The sequence below is a fragment of the Coloeus monedula genome, assembly GCF_965178545.1.
Source record: "Coloeus monedula genome assembly, chromosome: 3".
Classification (NCBI taxonomy): Eukaryota; Metazoa; Chordata; class Aves; order Passeriformes; family Corvidae; genus Coloeus; species Coloeus monedula.
The window spans coordinates 119,247,221-119,265,406 of NC_138783.1; the positions used below are offsets into that span (position 1 = coordinate 119,247,221).

The 18,186-nt window shown below is 57.5% G+C and overlaps 1 protein-coding gene and 1 pseudogene across 2 annotated transcripts; both read right to left on the bottom strand.

Moving 5' to 3' along the window:
* Positions 1-10,445: 10,445 nt before the first annotated feature.
* Positions 10,446-11,478, bottom strand: LOC309570854 (olfactory receptor 52K2-like; annotated as a pseudogene). Its single transcript has one exon. The product of its transcript is annotated as an olfactory receptor 52K2-like (transcript).
* Positions 11,479-16,888: 5,410 nt separating this feature from the next.
* LOC309570856 (olfactory receptor 52I2-like) lies at positions 16,889-17,842 on the bottom strand (the record flags this gene model as incomplete). Its single annotated transcript, XM_082277868.1, has 1 exon — positions 16,889-17,842. One exon carries the CDS (start codon positions 17,840-17,842, stop codon positions 16,889-16,891), a length of 954 nt encoding a protein of 317 aa, XP_082133994.1.
* Positions 17,843-18,186: the final 344 nt, after the last annotated feature.

Below are 18,186 nucleotides of genomic sequence, written 5' to 3' on the forward strand. Positions count from 1 at the left end.
GGGGGGCAAAGAGTCTGCCCAGGACCTTGGAGAGGAGTGGCCGAAGGCAGGCATGGACAATGCACCCAAAAAGGACAAAGCCAAGGCCAAAGGACAAGGCAGAAGCAGTTCCCAGGAGCTCCAACACAGCAGCTCCAGGGCCAAGACCTGGTTCATCCCCCCTGGAGAAGTGCAGACCTTTGGCTCCGTGGCACCAAGGGGCAGCATCAGCTCCCAGGGGCTGGGCAGGACCGTCACCATTGCTCAGGGCAGGAGATCCCTGTCACTGCCCAGGCCCCAGCAGCAGGTGCCTGAGGCCAGGGAGGGTGGCAGGAGGGCAGGATGTGGCCTCCTGGAGCTCTGCTCCTCCCTGAGGCAATTCGTGGTGGGCTGGTGGACACGTCACATCCAGCGCAGTCACATCCAGCGCCGCCACATCCAGCGCCGCCACAGCCGCCACGTGCACTTCGCCACCCCCCTGGTGACAGTGAGGTACATTGACTAGAGCAGGCAGGGACATTGCCCTCCAAGAGCCTTGGAATTTGTTTCTAACTAATGAATTATCAAAACCCATGAGCTTCTTACTTTTATCCTTTCAATTCTGCCCCTCCATTCCTACAGGGATGCAGGAAGGGGTTCCTACCCATGGCAGGGGGATCAGAATGAGATGATTTGTAAGGTCCCTCCCAACCCAAACCACTCTATGATTACACAGTGATACCACACTGCTTGAGAGGAACTCCCAAGAGGAGCTGTGCCATGATTTATGGCTACAGCTCTTGGTGTGGAGAGAGTCATCCCCTAACAGCTGGACTAAAACCTGTGGCCCATTTCCTGCATGGCACCATCCAGGAGCTGGGTGGCTGTGCCAAGAGCCCTGTGTCTCTGCTCATCATGGCTTTAAGGATGTCACTGCAGCTGAGCAGGTGCAGATCCCCAGTTGTCTTTTCGGCAACAGCAAAGCCCAGCTCTCCCCACCTCCCACTGAATGCAGGAGCTTAAAGGTCATGAAGGAAACCAGACTGGTGGTGTTGTGTGCATGCCAGGCAGGAGAACCACACTGCTGGGGTTCTGTGCGTGCCAGGACAGCGGGGCAGCTTCTCAGTGTTCTTTGACAGCAAGAAACTCTCGCCTGCCAGCTGGAGCTGCTGATCTCCAGGACAGGAGAGGGACTGGGGCCCAGACTGGTCACAGAATCATAGAACTGCTTGACTCAAAAAGGACCTTTGAAAGCCCATCCAGTGCCACCCCTGCCATGGCAGGGACGCCTTCCACTGTCCCAGGCTGCTCCAAGCCCCAATGTCCAGCCTGGCCTTGGGCACTGCCAGGCATCCAGGGGCAGCCCCAGCTGCTCTGGGCACCCTGTGCCAGGGCCTGTCCACCCTGCCAGGGAACAATTCCTGCCCAATCTCCCATCCAGCCCTGCCCTCTGGCACTGGGAAGCCATTCCCTGTGTCCTATCCCTCCAACCCTTGTCCAAAATCTCCAGCTCTCTTGCAGGCCCCTTCAAAATGCAGCCTGCAGCAGGTCGGTGAAGCTGAGCCCGTGCACAGTTGAGGTGGAGGCTGAATTTCCCATCCCATCAACTTCTCCTCTTTATTCCTTTTCTAACACACCAACCACCGCCTCAGGCAGCCTCTGAGGCAAGTCTACAACGATAAATACAGCTGATAACCAACCACATCCTCTAATCAACAACCCGTTTGACTTTTGGGGAAGCTGACTGCCGGCTTATCTTGTCAGTCCAAAAGCCCTGGAAGGGCAGGAGCAGCTCAGGCGCTGCAGGTGCATGTCTGTGTCCCCTCAGGCAGGAGAGCTGGCCCTGTGCTCCCGCCGGGCTGTGCAGGGCTGCGAGGTGCCAGGGGAAGGACAGAGGACAACGAGCTGCCAAATGTCCATCCACAGCTGGGTTTTGTTCAGGTGCCTCAGGGCCAGGGCAGTGAGAGCTCGGACCTGCCCTGGTGGGCACCTTGGGCTTTGAAAAGCCGGAGAAATGGAAAACGCCGTGGACACGGCAAGGATCTGTGGAGAACAGAAAGGAACTGGCATCAGCAGAGGGTTCCCAGTGCCGTGGGAGGGATCTATCTTTTATCTAAACAAAACAGATGCGAGAGCAGAGCTGGGGGTGGGGGAGCCGTCACAAGTTGTGCTTTGCCAAAACCCCCCTCCCTCAGAGCCCCGGTACGGGAGGACAACAGGCAATGACAGCCGAACGTCCCCGGTCCGAACTCACCTTTCCAGGGACACACGAACCCCGGGCCCGGTTCTGTCCCGAGCACACGAACCCCGGTCCCGATCCTGGCCCGGTTTGGTCCCGGTTCTGTCCCGAGCACACGAACCCCAGTCCCGATCCTGGCCCGGTTTGGTCCCGGTTCTGTCCCGAGCACACGAACCCCGGTCCCGATCCTGGCCCGGTTTGGTCCCGGTTCTGGCCCGAGCACATGAACCCCGGTCCCGATCCTGGCCCGGTTTGGTCCCGGTTCTGTCCCGGTCCGGTCCCGGGGGTGGCGCGGCTCCTGCAGCTCCGCGCGCGGCCGCCGGGGGGCGCTGGTGGCGCGGCCGCAGCGCAGCGGGACCGGGGCCGTGGGGAGCGCGGCCCGGCCCTGCCGGGTGTCCCGGTTTGGTCCTGTCCCAGCCCTGCCCTGAGCTCCCCTGAGCTCCCCAGCCCTGCCCTGAGCTCCCCTGAGCTCCCCAGACCTTCCCAGCCCTGCCCTGAGCTCCCCAGTCCTCCCCTAGGCTCCCCAACCCTCCCCATGGAATTTCCATGGGGAAATTCCTGCTGCTGTCCACCCTGAGCCTGCCCTGGCCCAGCCTGAGGCCGTTCCCTCTCCTCCTGTCCCTGTTCCCTGGCAGCAGAGCCCGACCCCCCCGGCTGCCCCCTCCTGTCAGGGACTTGTGCAGAGCCACAAGGTCCCCCCTGAGCCTCCTTTGCTCCAGCCTGAGCCCCTTTCCCAGCTCCCTCAGCCGCTCCTGGGGCTCCAGCCCCTTCCCAGCTCCCTTCCCTGCCCTGGACACGCTCCAGCCCCTCAAGGTCGCACACCACAGCTCCCATGGGATCCTCCGCTGCCATCTGTTCAGGCCGGGCTGGTCAGCAGGCAGAGGCGATGGGCTGGAGGCTTGGGGGTGGTGGGGAATCCAGGGAAGGGAAAGCTGGTGGGGTGTCAGAAGATGGGACCCTGTTCCTGCAGTCCCACGGACACCTGGCACGGGCAGGAGCCTCTGGCTCATGAGCCCCAGCTCAGCATGGCCTCGGGAATGTGTGCCTGGAGCCAGGATCCAGGTGTTTTTCCAAGAGCTGCCCACTGAACCTGCTCCTCTTTTCCTCTGAGGAGGGATGCTCCGTGGCTGCCTGCACAGGGACTTCTCCCTTTGGGATCTGTGCTTTTCCCGTGACGTCTGGAACTTCCCCTGCTTTTGGCTGGGTTTCACACGGTGGATTTTGGGCTCTGTCCCATTGTCAAGGTCACCTGAAATCCCTCCTGCTCCAGGATGAGAGCAGCCCTTGCCTGGCTCTTGGCCCCAGGTTTCGCCCCCTTGCTGAAGCTGTGGGCTCTGCCCGGGAATTCTCTCAGAGCCCTGCCTTGGAGCTCTAAGATTTCTGACTTTTTTCCCTGCCTTTTTGTCTCTGTGTGTTTGATGCTTCTTAATTTATGGCAGCAAAGCCTAACGGAGATCCTTAACTCCACAGCCGCAATGCAGCAGGAAAACAAGGAGCTCCCCCCCACTCTCAGGCCCTTTCCCATCTATTTTCCTATTTTAAAAATTACAATTTTTTATGCATCACTTCACAGTCCTCCCAACTTTCTGTAGACACTTAGAAATATCAGCTGGCAAATACAGCGAGGTGCTCCCAGACCTCCCTGTCTGCCCAGAACTCATTTGTGTTCCATAAAAAATGAGGCTTTTATGCTGGGGGAAGATGCTAATTCCCTGGAGTCCTTGCATTGCCCGGGATTTTTTTTTCCCACGAGCATTGAAGTCAAACTCAGTAAAAGCATAAAATATTGCTGAGCAGCTCTTTGGGTTTAATATTCATCTGGCAGCTCCTGCTCTCTCCTGCTTCCCTACAAACCTCGTCCCCACGCACAGCAACACCTTGTAGGTGTGGAGGCGTGGAACTGCTCATTAATTTCGGCCCAGGCTCAGATGCCTGGCAGAAATTAAGTGCTGGAAGGCTTGGAGAGGTTTTTAAGAGGCTGAGAGAGTTAGCTGGGGGAAGGGTTCTGTCCGGGGGCTGCTCCTGGGCTCTCATGGATGACCCTGCAAACCTGGCTGCTGTGTAAAGGGATAACAGCTGGGAAAGGTCTGAATTGCTTCAGCACCTGAGCTGAGAGAGACAGCCAAGGTCTCCCCAAGCTCCAGGGCCCCCCAAATCTGAGTCCAGTGGTCTGAAGAGGTGGAGGAGAGCCCCTCGCTGGGTCCCTGCTCACCCAAAGCTGTGCTGCAGTGAGGGGATGGGGGGAATTGCGGGGTTTGGATCCAGGACCTGCAGAAAACAGAACAGGATGGGCTGGAGACACCAACCAGCCCATCCCCTCCCAACCCAAACCCTCTGCCATTCTGTGATTTACTGGGTGAGTCACAGAGGAGCACGACTTGGGAAAAATCCAGCCCTGATTTGGCAGGGGGTTTATAAGCACAGACACACATTACACATACAGGGTGCTTAGGGTTAGTCAGGCTGAGAGATAATTATGATATTAATCTAATTAGAACAAAAGAGCCAAAGTCCCTAAGGAAAATTCCTGACTGCAGGGGGAGGGCTCAAGTAAAATAACCCAACCAAAGATATTGTGGAAATAATTGAATACTTAAAAATTGACGTAAAACAAAGCAAATACTCTGATTAAGGGATGGAAGAGGTGAAACTGCTGCAGAGGAAGGGAGGGTCTGGGTGTGGTTGAGAGGTTGGACATCCCAGCATGACCAGCATGTGCAGAAGCACCTGTAGGCTCTTTGGGGACAGTGGGACCAGCTGCTGTGGGCCTTGGCTTTGGACCAGCTGTCCACTTCTCTTAGTACTTGAATTGGATGAGAAGGAGCTGACCCAAAATCTGCAAACCGGGATGTGCCAGTGTTGTGCCAGCCCTGGGTGTCCAGGGTGCCCTCCCTGGCAAGCAAGTGCCACTGTGGCCACACTGCTGAGGCCAGAGGGACATCAGTGCCAGTCAGTGGCCGCACAGCGAGGATGTTGTGTCAAACAAGCCCCACGGTCGGGGAATTTGGGAAAGGTGCCTGTCCAAAGGCACATGGTCAGGTGTCCAGCACAGGGCTGGATCCCTGGGAGCTGCATCTGCCACTGGCAGCACATAGAGGGCCTCAAACCCCATTCACAAACTCCAGCGCTGTGAGTTTGTCCATTTGCTTTGCACTCCAGCCCCAAGCGCTGCAGTCAGCCCCTGAGGGGAAGCATCAACATGGAAAACAAGCAGAGGTTGTGCCCTCTTGCTGGATGCTCCTGGAGAGCTCTATCACCATCCGAGGATGTTCAGGTGAAGAGGTTTTTCCTGGCTGGTTTTCCCTCTGCTGGTTCATGTCGGGTTTGACAGTGTCTCCCAGGCTGGGTGCCAGGCTCGGGTGGTTTTTTACACCCTGTCACCTCCACTGGATTGTGGTTTTCCTCCACAGTCCTTGTGGCTTTCCCCTGCAATCTGTCTCTGCTTTTGCTCCCACCAGCACCTCTGAGCAGGTTGGGCCACTCTGCATTCCCAGCTCCCTCCATCTGATACCTTCAGGGAATGGCTCCTGACTGACACTTGGAATCTGAATTCCTGTGAGCTCACTCTGGGTTTCCATGGAAGCTGAGGCCGTTCCCGCAGCCTCTCCACAGCTTCCTCTGCTGCTTGGGGAGCACACAGGATCTGTGAGAGCCTCAGCAACGGGGCAGGTTGGAAAAGCACAACCTGAAGCATCTAATCCAGGTTTGGCTCTGGTCTTGGGGTCCCCTGTGATTATCGCCATAGGGTGGGAGGCTCCAAAGCCCCTCTTGCCACAGGCAGGGCCTGCTGGGGCTCATCCTGGCCAGGCCTGTGAACACCTGGGAGCAAAGGGAGTCAAACAGCACCAGAAGGCTCCTGGACACTGCTCCTGGCTGTTCCCATGCTATGAGTGTTCCTAAGCTGGTCCCAGCTGTGGACAGGAACCTGCCACAGCCCAGACCCCACCTGACTGAAGGCCAAGAGAGCTCAGAGCATCAGCTGAGGCTGGCAGAGCTGGGGGTGATCACCTGGAGAAGGGAAGGCTCCAGGGAGAGCTCCGAGCCCCTTGCAGGGCCTAAAGGGGCTCCAGGAGAGCTGCAGAGGGACTGGGGCCAAGGCATGGAGGGCCAGGAGCCAGGGAATGGCTTCCCAGTGCCAGAGGGCAGGGCTGGATGGGAGATTGGGCAGGAATTGTTCACTGGGAGGGTGGGCAGGCCCTGGCACAGGGTGCCCAGAGCAGCTGGGGCTGCCCCTGGATCCCTGGCAGTGTCCAAGGCCAGGCTGGACATTGGGGCTTGGAGCAGCCTGGGACAGTGGGAGGTGTCCCTGCCATGGCAGGGCTGGCACTGGATGGGCTTTGAGGTTCCTTCCAACCCAAACTGTTCTGTGATTCCATGATTCTGACTTGGGGCAGAGAAGGTCAGTCCCATGCTCAGGGCTGTTCCCAGAGCAGTGTCAGGGCTGTCCTCAGGCAAGTCCTGGCTGTAAAGTCCAGCCTGAAGCTGCTGTGCCGGTGCCCGGTGGGTGCCGGTGGCGCTGCCCATGCCCTGAGAGTGGGGACGTGGTGGCACTTCAGGGTGGTGACAGGGGTGGCAAGGGGGTGGCACAGGGAGACAGGGGATGGCAATGCGGGGAAGTGGCAGGGGGTGACAGTGAGGTGGTGACAGTGTAGGGAGGTGACAGGAGGGGGCAAGGAAGTGGCCGGGGTGGCAGGGAGGTGCCAGTGAGGTGGTGACAGTGCAGCGAGGTGGCAGTGCTGCCTTCTGGCCAGGAGGGGCCTCCTGCGATCCACACTTAGGGCCATGCCCGGTGTCACTGCCGCGTTCCCGGGCGGCCCGGCCCGGCCCGGCCCGGCTGCTGCTCGCCCTCGGCACAGGGAAGAGGTTGGGAGAGACATCCATTCATTTTGTTCCTTCCCCGACAGCCTGGCAGTGCGAGCGTCATCATCATCATCATCATCACCATCATCACCAGCAGCAGCAGCGGCAGTGGGGCAGGGTGACCGCCTGAGCTCTGTGGTCACTCGTCAGCAGAGCAGTGACACCCCCCGTCCCCCCCAGCCCCCCTTGCAGAGGCACCGGCAGCCCCGAAGGGCCAGAGTCCTGCTGGAGAGGCGTTCATGGAATTGCGGAATGGTTTGGGTTGGATGCGACCCCAGAGCTCATCCAGCCCCACGCCCTGCCATGGGTCACTCCAGGGTGCGGAGCCGGGCACGCTGCTGTGCGAGAGAGCATCGCTGGGCCGGCCTGGACGGAGCTCAGCCGGCCCCGGGGAGCTGCTCCTGCCCCAGGAGGGCAGGGCCATCGGCCTCGTCCCCTGTCCCTGCTCACAGGTTTGGGGGGTGTGACGGTGGCGGGGGGCAGCAGCGTCCCTCTGACTCACTTCCCTCCCTGGGCTTTCCAAGGAGTCGAAGTTAAAAGCAATTGAACTTTGTTTATTATGTTTTTTCCGTCATGTTCCCTTCCTGGGAGAGTTCAATTAGCGCTAACGAGCGGGCTGGTAATTACAGCTCTGGCCCCAGGAGCATTGAGTGCTGCTGGCCGGGCGGCTGCGGCCGGGCCCCCCCGCCGCTGCCCAGGGCCCAATTAACGCGTTTGTCACCGGTGCCGCTCCCCGGGGACTTTCCGTCAGCGTCCTGGCTGGAGCTGGGCTGCTGGCGCTGGGGGGACTGTCCAGCACCCGCGGGGCATCGCAGGGACAGACGCGGCTGCAGGAGCCGCTGCCCCGTGCCAGACGAGCCTCCCGCGGCAATCGGCTCCTCTGCGAGCCCGCAGCCCGGGGAGGGCACCGGGACACCGCTGCTCTGAGCCGCCTGTGCCCGCTCCAGAGGGAGGGATGTTTGTGCCTCGCTGGCCCTCGGTGCCCGTCGTGGCCAGGCAGGGACTGTCCCGGGGTGTCCCCTGGGGACCCCAGCCCTTCCTGCTGCCGGAGGTGGCTCCATCCCGCGGGAGCGGGTCCGGGCAGCTCCCGCTGCCGAGAGCAGGAGCCGAGCAGAAGCTTTCCTGTAAAAGTCAGAGTCGCCCTCCCCAACCCAGCCCAGGGCTGAGGCAGTTTTAGGGGCTAAAAATGCCACGGTAAAATGGGAAAACCTGTACCGGTGGCAGCTCCAGCCCCCAGCACCAGAGCCGGAGTTTGGGTGGTACCGAACAGGACTGTTTGTGCTGTTGTGTGTACAACAAGAAGGTTGTACACTACAAGCATGCAGGGAAATGCTGCTGGACAGTGAAAAATTAGCTGGAATTAAATAAACATTAATTCTGAGTGACCTGAGGCCGGGGTACGGGCTGTGGTGGAGCGATGGTGCAGGTTCTGGGCTGGTCCAGGCAGGGGGGGACAGGCAGGAGGATGGGTGGGAGCTGGGGTCTGTGCCCAGCCTGGGCCCCAAGCAGCCAGTGCTGCACTTGCTGAAACCCTGGAATTTGCTCCTGCTCCCGCAGCTCTTTGCTGCCCTCCCACAGCTGGCTCTGTGTATGGTCACTGTGCCTCGGGGGTCTGTCCCAGCACTGCCCAGGGAGCTGCAGCCAAACCAGTGTCCCCAGCCAAGGGGCTTGGAGCAAACTGGGACAGTGGAAGGTGTCCCTGCCCATGGCAGGGGTGGCACTGGATGGACCTTAAGGTCCCTTCCATCCCAAACCTTCTGTGATTCCATGATCTTGAGGTGCTGTGGTGGTTCAGGGCTGCTGGCGTTTCAAAGGCTTTGCAACTCTGCAACCAGCTGTGGAGGGAGCAGAGACCCTTCCACGCATGGCCGGGACTGGGGTCAGTGCCCAAAGCCACCGGTGCCCCACGCCCCGCCCTGGCAGGGACTGCGTGTGCCCCCGCTCATCTCCGAACGGACAGCGGGCACCCGGCCCCGCCCAGCACCTGCAGGGGCGAGCTGTTGTTTGCTTTGAACACTTCACCCAAAGGAGAGATTCAAAACTAGCAAGTGAGCCCTGGCTCAGAGCTGGAATCACCCTGAGGCCCAGCTGGAATCATCCTGAGGCTTGTTACTCTGCTGTCCCTGTTGGGCTCGGCTCTTCTGCAGGTAAACAAGGAAGGACCTCTTTCCTTGGGGCTCCTTCATGGAAGAACCTGGGGTGGATGAACCCGGATCCAGGAGCTGCCCCGTGTCACCACTGCCCCATGTCACCCCTGTCCCAAGCACCTGCACAATGGGGCTCCTGTCCACCTTCCCACAGTGCTGGGGAAAATACTGTCCCCCAAAATTCCCAAAAGCCAGCACTCCCCAGCTACTTGGGACTTGCTCCAGCACTGGTTTGTCCTTGGTGTTCTGTCTGCAGGGAGCCCAGCCCTCACTTCACAGAGCGCAGTCCTGCCCTGGCCCGGGCAGGGGGAGCTCTCCCAGTGAAGTCACAGGTACTGGGGACACATCCTGACCGCCACTGGTGGGGTGCCTCAGCCAGGACCAGCCCTGCTAAGCATACAGAGAAGCAGCAGGTTCACCTGGTGGCTGTGCTGGTGTCCAGAAGGACCTCGATGGGATGGAGAAATGGGCCAACAGGAACCTCCTGAGTTCAACCAGGACAAGTGGAAAGTCTTGCCAGGGCTGGGGAATGGCCCCAGCACCAGCACAGGCTGGGGCCACCCGGCTGGACAAACAGCTTGGCAGAGAAGGGACACCAGGCTGACCAGGAGCAAAGGTGTCCAGCAGTGCATCAGGAGGAGCTTTGCCAGCACGGAGAGGGGGATGATCCTTCCCTTCTGCTCACCACTGGAGAGGCCACACCTGGAGTAGAGGGTCCAGTGCTGGGCTCTCCAGTACCAGAGAGACTGGGGCATAGTGGGCATTACATGGACAGAGAGTGACAGGACAAGGGGGAATGGCTTTAAACCAAGGGAGGAGAGGCTTTGATTACATCTTGGGAAGAGATCCCTCCCTGGGAGGGTGGGCAGGCCCTGGCACAGGGTGCCCAGAGCAGCTGGGGCTGCCCCTGGATCCCTGGCAGTGCCCAAGGCCAGGCTGGACATTGGGGCTTGGAGCAGCCTGGGACAGTGGGAGGTGTCCCTGCCATGGCAGGGGTGGCACTGGATGGGCTTTAAGGTCACTCCCAACACAAACCATCCTGGAATTCCATGATTCCCAAGTGGTGTCTTGGAAGGGAGGAGTGCACTGGCCAAAGGGACAGTTGCCCAAACCCATCTGCACTGGCCCACTGGTTTCCTGTCGATCGGCTGTTGCCGTGTCAGCGTCAGGCATCTGGTCAAGGTTCCCCTTTCTGGAGAGAGAGATGGACCTTTCTGGGGGACAATTCATTGCACTCAACTTCACACCTCTCCTGGCATGGGAGAAATGTTTTTCTGTCTCTCTGAACCTGAGCCACCTTTAGCAGCTTGTGAGCTCCTGGGTCCTGCCAGCTGCCCCAGCAGTTTGCGGATTCCTTCCTGGATCTGCTTCACCTTTATGCCATAAACGAGGGCGTTGAGCATGGGAGGGACTGTCAGATAGGAATCAGCCACCAGCACCTGGACGTGAGGTGCCAAGCTGTGAGTGAACATCTGCAGGTACATGGAGAGGAGCCCACCTGTGTAAAAGATCAGGATGACGAAAACATGGGACCTGCAGATTCCGAGGGCCTTGAGCCGAGCCCTGTGGGATGGCAGCCTCAGCACAGCCTCAGCACAGCCCTGAGGATCATGCAGTAGGAGAAGGTGATGAAGGCAGGGTCTGTCCCCACGAGCAGCGTGGCCACGCCGAGGCTGTAGCGGTGGCTGGTGGCCGTGTCGGCGCAGGCCAGCCCCAGCACAGCCATGTGCTCGCAGTAGCAGTGCGGGATCACCCTGCTGCTGCAGTAGGGTGGCTGGTGAGGAGCCACATCAAGGGGATCGTGATACCAACTCCCCTGGCCAGGGACAGCAGTCCTGCCTGGATGGCCCTCGGGCTGGTCAGGATGCTGCTGTACCTCAGAGGGTGGCAGATGACCACGTACCGGTCCAGGGACATGGCCAGGAGCACCCCCAACTCCACTGCGGAGAATGTGTGGATGAAGAACATCTGGATGAAGCAGGCCTCAAAGCCAATCTCCCTTGAATCCAACCAGAACATACCCAGCATCTTGGGAACAACAGCAGTGGAGAAGATGAGGTGGATGAGGGCCAATGTAGCAGTGAAACAGGACATGGGCTTGTGCAAGCTCCTGTCCAGGCCCACGGCCAGGAGCACCAGGGTGTTTCCCAGCAAGGCCATGATGTCGGTGATGCAGAACGGGATGGAAATCCACGCGTGGAAAACCTCCAGGTCAGGGACGCCCCTCAGCAGAAAGGGCAGAGGGTTGGTGTTGGATTGGCTGGGGGCTGCCATGGCACAAACAGCCCAAGCTGCATCCTTGTCCCCTGCTGCAGCTCCCTGTAACAGGGACAGACAGGCTGGGACTGGAGCTGCCAGTGGTGTGACCACAGTGCCCGTGGCATCAGGGAACTTTGTTCTGTTCCTTTGGGGAAAAGCTTTCAGAACCTCTTCTCTGCAGTCAGCCTTTGAACTGGTGCTGTGATCAGCACATCCCAGAGGATCACAGAGTCACAGAATATCCTGAGCTGGAAGGGACCCACAGGGATCACCCAGTCCCACCCCTGGCCTTGCACGGACCCCCCAACAATCCCAGCCTGGGCATCCCTGGCAGCGCTGTCCAAACGCTCCTGGAGCTCTGGCAGCCTCGGGGCCGTGCCCATTCCCTGGGGAGCCTGGGCAGTGCCCAGCAGCCTCTGGGGGAAGAACCTTTCCCTGCTCTCAGCCTGAGCCTGCCCTGGCCCAGCTCCAGCTGCTCCAGTCCCAGGGAGCAGAGAATGGAGCTGTCCCTGCGCTGCCCCTCAGGAGGAGGTTGAAGACCCCAGTGAGGTCTCCCCTCGGTCTCCTCTTCCCCAGCCTTTGCCATATCCATGTCTGTCTGCAGGCTGGCACCACGGTGTCCTGCCCTGCTGTGGCTTCCTGCCACTATTGCCACTCTCAGTGGGCAGAAATGGGGCATAATCCCAGAATTACATAATTATTTAGGTTGGAAAAGACCTTTAAGATCATCAAGTCCAACCCATAACCCAGAACTTCTGGGGCCACCAAGGACCCCAGGCTCTTTGGCCCCTGCCCAACCTTCAGAAGCGTTTCTGTGGCAGAGCTCAAGCGAGTCCTTCCTCCCTGTGTCCTGCTCAGAGAGGAGCGGGCATGTCCAGGTCATACAGGTTCATCCTGATGTTCCTTTGGGTCATGCAGAAGCTGCACCATGTCTGTGGTGAAACTGGGCTGAGAGAAAGTGCAGCCAGAGAAATGGTGCTCCCTGCTGTGGCCCAGCCCTGAGGGACACAGGCACCACTGGCAGCTCTGGCTGCGAGTCCCAGTCATGGAGAGCTCACTGAAAATGGTGCTGCCCCTGCTCCACACTCACCCACCTGTGGGCTGAAGGCCAAACCATGAAGAGCAGGTTTGTGTCAAACCCTCTGCGCCAGAGCTCACAGGATTTACCAAATTATGCTTGCCTGGAAGAAATTGGACTGTCCAGGCTTGTGGGCATCCAGAGGTGGAGGAGAATCTCCAACCCTTGACTGGCACACAAGTGCGAATCACCCTCAGGGTTCTAGCCCCCTGCTTTTCCTCCTCTTTAACCCTGTCTGTCTGCTCCTCCCAGCCATGGCATCCTTCTCCTGCCTTCTCTTGGCTGGAGAGCCCTCATGGCAGAGCCCCTGATAAACTAAAAGATATAAAATTAACACAGACTAAAGGCCCAGAGTCCTGCATTTTCTCATCTCCACCTGCCAGTTCCAGTATCTCTCTTACTGAGGCTTTTTTGCACATTGTCAAGATTTAAACACCTTTTAATGAAATAATCTGACTTTTTCCATTTCCCTCTTACACCCCCAAACTGCTCTGGCCCCTTTGGCTGCCAGCATTACCCTCCCAGGTGCTGGCAGCTGCTCCAGAGCCTCTGCTCTCCAGGACATGGTGCTCCACTGGGAAAACTTCATTTGAGACATTATTTGTGCTGGTTTGGGACAACTGGTGAAAGTCACATAGAACAGCTTCCAGTCCTGAGCCAGACACTGTGAAACCTCTGCAGAGACAAGTCTGGACTTCTGACCAAACCATTCTATGATCCCAATATTCTTCAATTCTCTGAGTCAGAGATTCAAAGATTCTCTTACTCAATGATTTTCTGATTCTCTGCTTTGATGATTCTCTGACCTGATGAGAGTTGGAAGCTGTTAAGTGGAGAAGCCAGATAAAAGCAGACAAAGGCAGCTGTCCTCCGCGTGGAGGAGGGAGGTGCCGGCCGCCCCGAGAGAAACACAATCAGAGAACTTTATTTCTTAATGTCATTTATTTGACTGGCAGCTTTGAAGGACGTTAAACACCCTCTGCTAAGATAGAAAACAAACCCAGCAGCTGGCTTGGATCATTTCCATGACAGGAAAAGCATCTCCAGAGGTCTTTGGTGGGTCCTGCTCAACTTCCAGGAGCCCTGGTACGCTGGGGGCTGCAGGCACTTCCTGGGATGTTCCCTGGGGAGCAGGGACACTGAAGTGATGAGCTGAGAGTGTCACCCTGACGTCAGAGCCCAGCAGAAAGCCAGAGAACTTAACAGGTGATTTGGTCAATAAAGAATGACAGGATTGGAATCAAATTAAATTATGGCAATCAAGCGGGCTGCAGGAAACAGCTGCTGCCAAACAAACCCGATTCCATTTTCTGCCGAGTGAAAGGTTTTGTTAATGGGGTGTGAGCACAGAGGGATCTCAGAGAGAGGTGCCTCTGCCCCACTGCTCACAGGTGAGGAGGTGGCACAGGGACACTCCTGGGAAATACCAGAACCAGATGATTCAGAGACCTCAAAATGAAGCTGTCGGAACCATCATAAAATCACAGAACACACTGGTTTGGGTTGGGAGGGACCCTACAGGTCCTCCAGTGCCAGCCCTGCCATGGCAGGGACACCTCCCACTGTCCCAGGCTGCTCCAAGCCCCAATGTCCAGCCTGGCCTTGGGCACTGCCAGGGATCCAGGGGCAGCCCCAGCTGCTTTGGGCACCCAGTTCTTCCTAACACCTAACCGGGATGCCAGTGCCCTGCCTGCCTCCTCCTCCTCTCCCCCAGTCCCACTGGTGCCCCCCATGACATAATCCAGCCTATATATATATATATATATATATATATATATTTATATATATAATTCTGCCTGCTGGTGAGCTCCCAGCCCTGTAGCTTTCCATCCCAACACCTGCTCTTGTGTCAAGGCGTTAAGAACATTATCCATGGTTGAAAATCTAGTTTGTATTACAGAAAATGTGTATTCAGCTAAGTATGGATTGATTATACAATCAGAAACAAGTCAACTCCTTTGCAGGAGTTTCTGGGTTTAGTTGAAAGGTTTAATGTTTATTTGTTTACTTCTTTACACTCTAGTCCTATTTTTAACTTAAAAAATACTTAGAGAATCAGAAATCTGCAGCGTTAGAATGGCGGTTTGGTTTGATAAGAAAGTATGAAAAACTACTTTTAGAAGAAATTTCCAGCTACTGCCATTTTCCTGGCTCTCTCACACTGTGCAGGCTCCAGGCTGGATGCTGAAGTCCCCCCAGCCCCTGGCCTGGGGCACCTGCCATGCCCGAGCTGCCACCAGCACCCACCTGGCTCTCTCTGTGCTCAGCTCCACCTTGGGGACGGCCACACCAGAAACAACTCGTGTGCTCCAGGGCTGTGCATGAATCACCCCAGGAAGTGCCAGTGGGAGTACCTGGGATGGGGACTCCCAAAGGCACGAGTCCTCTCCAGGCTCCTCTGTAACAACCTCGGCGGGGCTGGCGGGGAGCAGCCTTAGCCCCACGTCAGTTCTGTCTCATCTCATTTCTTTAATGAATGGCACATGCTAGGAGATCACGGAATCATGGAATGATTGGGCTGGGTTGGAAAGGACTGTAAAGCTCATCTCATTCCACCCCGGCCATGGGCAGGGACACCTTCCTCAGACCAGGTTGCTCCAAGCCCCGTCCAACCTGGCCTTGGTGGCCGAGCCAGACAGGAATGTGCTGCACAAGTTGCCTCCAGCAGAATTAAAAGCCATTTTCGTGTTTGCCTGGAGAATGCCGGAGCAGTTTCATTCCCAGTTCTGCTGCACTGTTGGCTGGAAGCCTCTGCTGGCTTTCAGTACCAAGGATCATGCCATGGAATGGGCTGTCTGTGCCCCCACCAGGCCCTCCCGAGCCCCAGGCAGTGTAAACCCAAAATGTGCAAATTCAGCCTAGAAAAAAAGTGCAAATTTAGGGCAGCAGAAACATTCTGTCAAGTGGTTTTTGAGATGTCAGGGAAGGTGCAGCAGAAAGTCAGATAAACACCACAAAGACAGGAACAACATATTTGAGGTGAAGAATGACAGATTCAAACCAGTTTTGAAAGCAATCCACTGAGCTTTAATTTTAATGTAGAAGTGAAGACTAAAGAAGGTGTTTTGGGTGGGATTTGTGGCAGTTGTAGACATGGTGTTGGGCTGTGGCTGGAACCAGTCCTTCAGATGTCCTTCGTAGCTGTGGACACAAACAGTCATTTTAGGGCACAATTCATAGAATGATGGGATGGTTGGGGCTGGGAAGGACCTCATAGCTCATCCAGTGCCACCCCCTGCCATGGGCAGGGACACCTTCCATAGACCAGGTTGCTCCAAGGCCCATCCAGCCCAGCCTTGGGCACTGCCAGGGATCCAGGGGCAGCCACAGCTGCTCTGGGCAGGGTTGTTGCATCGTGGTAGCTCTCTGACATCACCAGGTTGCTCCAAGACATCCAGAAGAGGTCAGAGGAATTATGCTGCAGCCAACTCTTCCATCGCCATGACTTTGAGGGTGACCCTGTGGAGCTCTGCCCCAGATGTGTCTGGGCAGGATGGGCCTTGTCCCCCTGCTTTGCTTCAGAGGAAAAACCCCGTGTCTGATGATTTCCTGGGGAATCCTTGCATTAACCACAGAGTCATTAAGTGTGGAAAAGCCCTCTCAGACCATCAACACAACCATTCCCCCAGCACTGCCAAGCCCGCCACTAACACGTCCCCACGTGCCACATGCACACGCTGTTGGAACTTCCAGGCACGGTAATCCCACCACTTCCCTGGGCAGCCTGTGCCAGTGCCTTACCACCCAGTGGACACAGCCCCCAGCCTCATCCCTCTGCTCCTCTTCCACCCTCACACCCAGCTGGGCTGTCCTCCAACCTTGGTGATTCTGGGATTCTGTCACTCCGCAGGGACAGAGTGCTTTGAAGAGCTCAGTTTTGAATATGCTCAGTTTCCATCAACATCCAGAAACCTGGAAAAGCTGGTCAGGGCTCAGCCATGATCCATGATCCTCTCAGCCTCTTATGCAAGAGGGGCCCAGAGAAGAGCACCTCTGGGATGGTCCAAGGGGATTAAGAAGAAAACGCAGAAGAAATCTCCCCATTTGGATCGGGATCTGTGTATTGACTGACACAAATGCACCTGGAGTCCTGAAATTATCGCAGGGATGTTCCCGGCACCGGGAACATCTCTGAACTCAAAGGTGGGTCCTTGCTGCTGCGTCTCACCTGCAGAGGAGGAAGGGAAAGAGGACCCGGTGTGTGCTCTGCTCCCAGTCCCAGATAACTCTCATCATGGAGTAGGGCTTCCTTAAAGCCAACGAGTCCTCCCTGCTCCCTGCTCACCCCGTGCACTCCCTGGGAGGGCAGCTGGAGCTGCCAGTGCAGAGATGAACACGCCTGGAAAATCACGGACTCCTGCACCAGGCACAAACCTTCCTGGGAAAGAGCATTTTGAGCAGAGCCTGGCGGATCTGCCTGGTCCTCATGCTGTACACCAGGGGGTTGAGCGTGGTGGGCAGGGTCAGGTACAGATCGGCCAGCAGGACCCGCGTGCGCTCGGACACGGCGCCGCCGAACTGCTGGGAATAGATGGACACGATCCCAAGGATGTAAAACAGCAGCACCACGCAGAGATGGCACCCGCAGGTGCTCAGGGCCTTCCAGCAGGACTCCTTCCCCAGGACAGCTTTCAGGATCATCCCATAGGACACAGCAATGAAAGCCATGTCCATCCCCACTATCAGGGAGGACCCGGCCACGCTGTAGAGGCTGCTGGGCCAGGGGTCAGCACAGGCCAGGTTGGCCACGGCCATGTGCTCGCAGTACGAGTGGGGCACCACGCGGGAGCCGCAGTAGGGCAGGGACGTCACCAGCCCCATCAGGGGCACCATGAGAAGGACAGCTCTCAGCACGATGGCCAGGCCCATCTGGGCAATGGTTCGGCCATTCAGGATGGCATGGTACCTGAGAGGGTGACAGATGGCAATGTAGCGGTCAACAGCCATGGCCAGGAGCACTCCCGACTCCTCAGCTGTTGTGGAGTGAACAAGGAACATCTGCACAAAACAGGCCACGTAGCCAATCTCAGCAGAGTCCAGCCAGAACACGCTCAGCATCTTGGGGACCACAGATGTTGCCATGACCACATCGATGACCGCCAGCATGCCCAGGAAGCGATGGATGGGTGCCTGCAGGGCCTTGTCCAGCTCAAGGACCAGCAAAACTGCCCCATTTCCTACCACAGCGAGGACATAGGCGGAGCAGAAAAGGATGCCCAGGCAGGTGGGGAAAGCTTCCAGGCCTGGGACACCCACCAGGATGAAGGTGGAGGAGCTGCTGTTGAAGGGATCAGAAGCCATGAAGGAGAATCTTGATTTGTGTTTACATAAATACACCCAATTCTGAGTCCTGAGCTGCCAGAGGGATAAGATGGGGACCCTGCCTCAGTGCAAGAGCCAGACCAGAAATCCACAAAATTATGACAATGTGAAACAGCGTATCACCATTTCCCCGTGGAAAGGGAGGTCAGGCCTTGGAAAGAGCTGTTCAGGGAGGTTTGGAGTGCCCATCCCTGGAGGTGTCCCAGGAAGGGCTGGAGGTGGCACTCAGTGCTCTGGGCTGGGGACAAGGTGGGCATGGGGCACAGCTGGGCCTGGCTGGGCTGGGAGGGCTTTTCCAGCCTCAGGGATCCTGGGATCCTGGG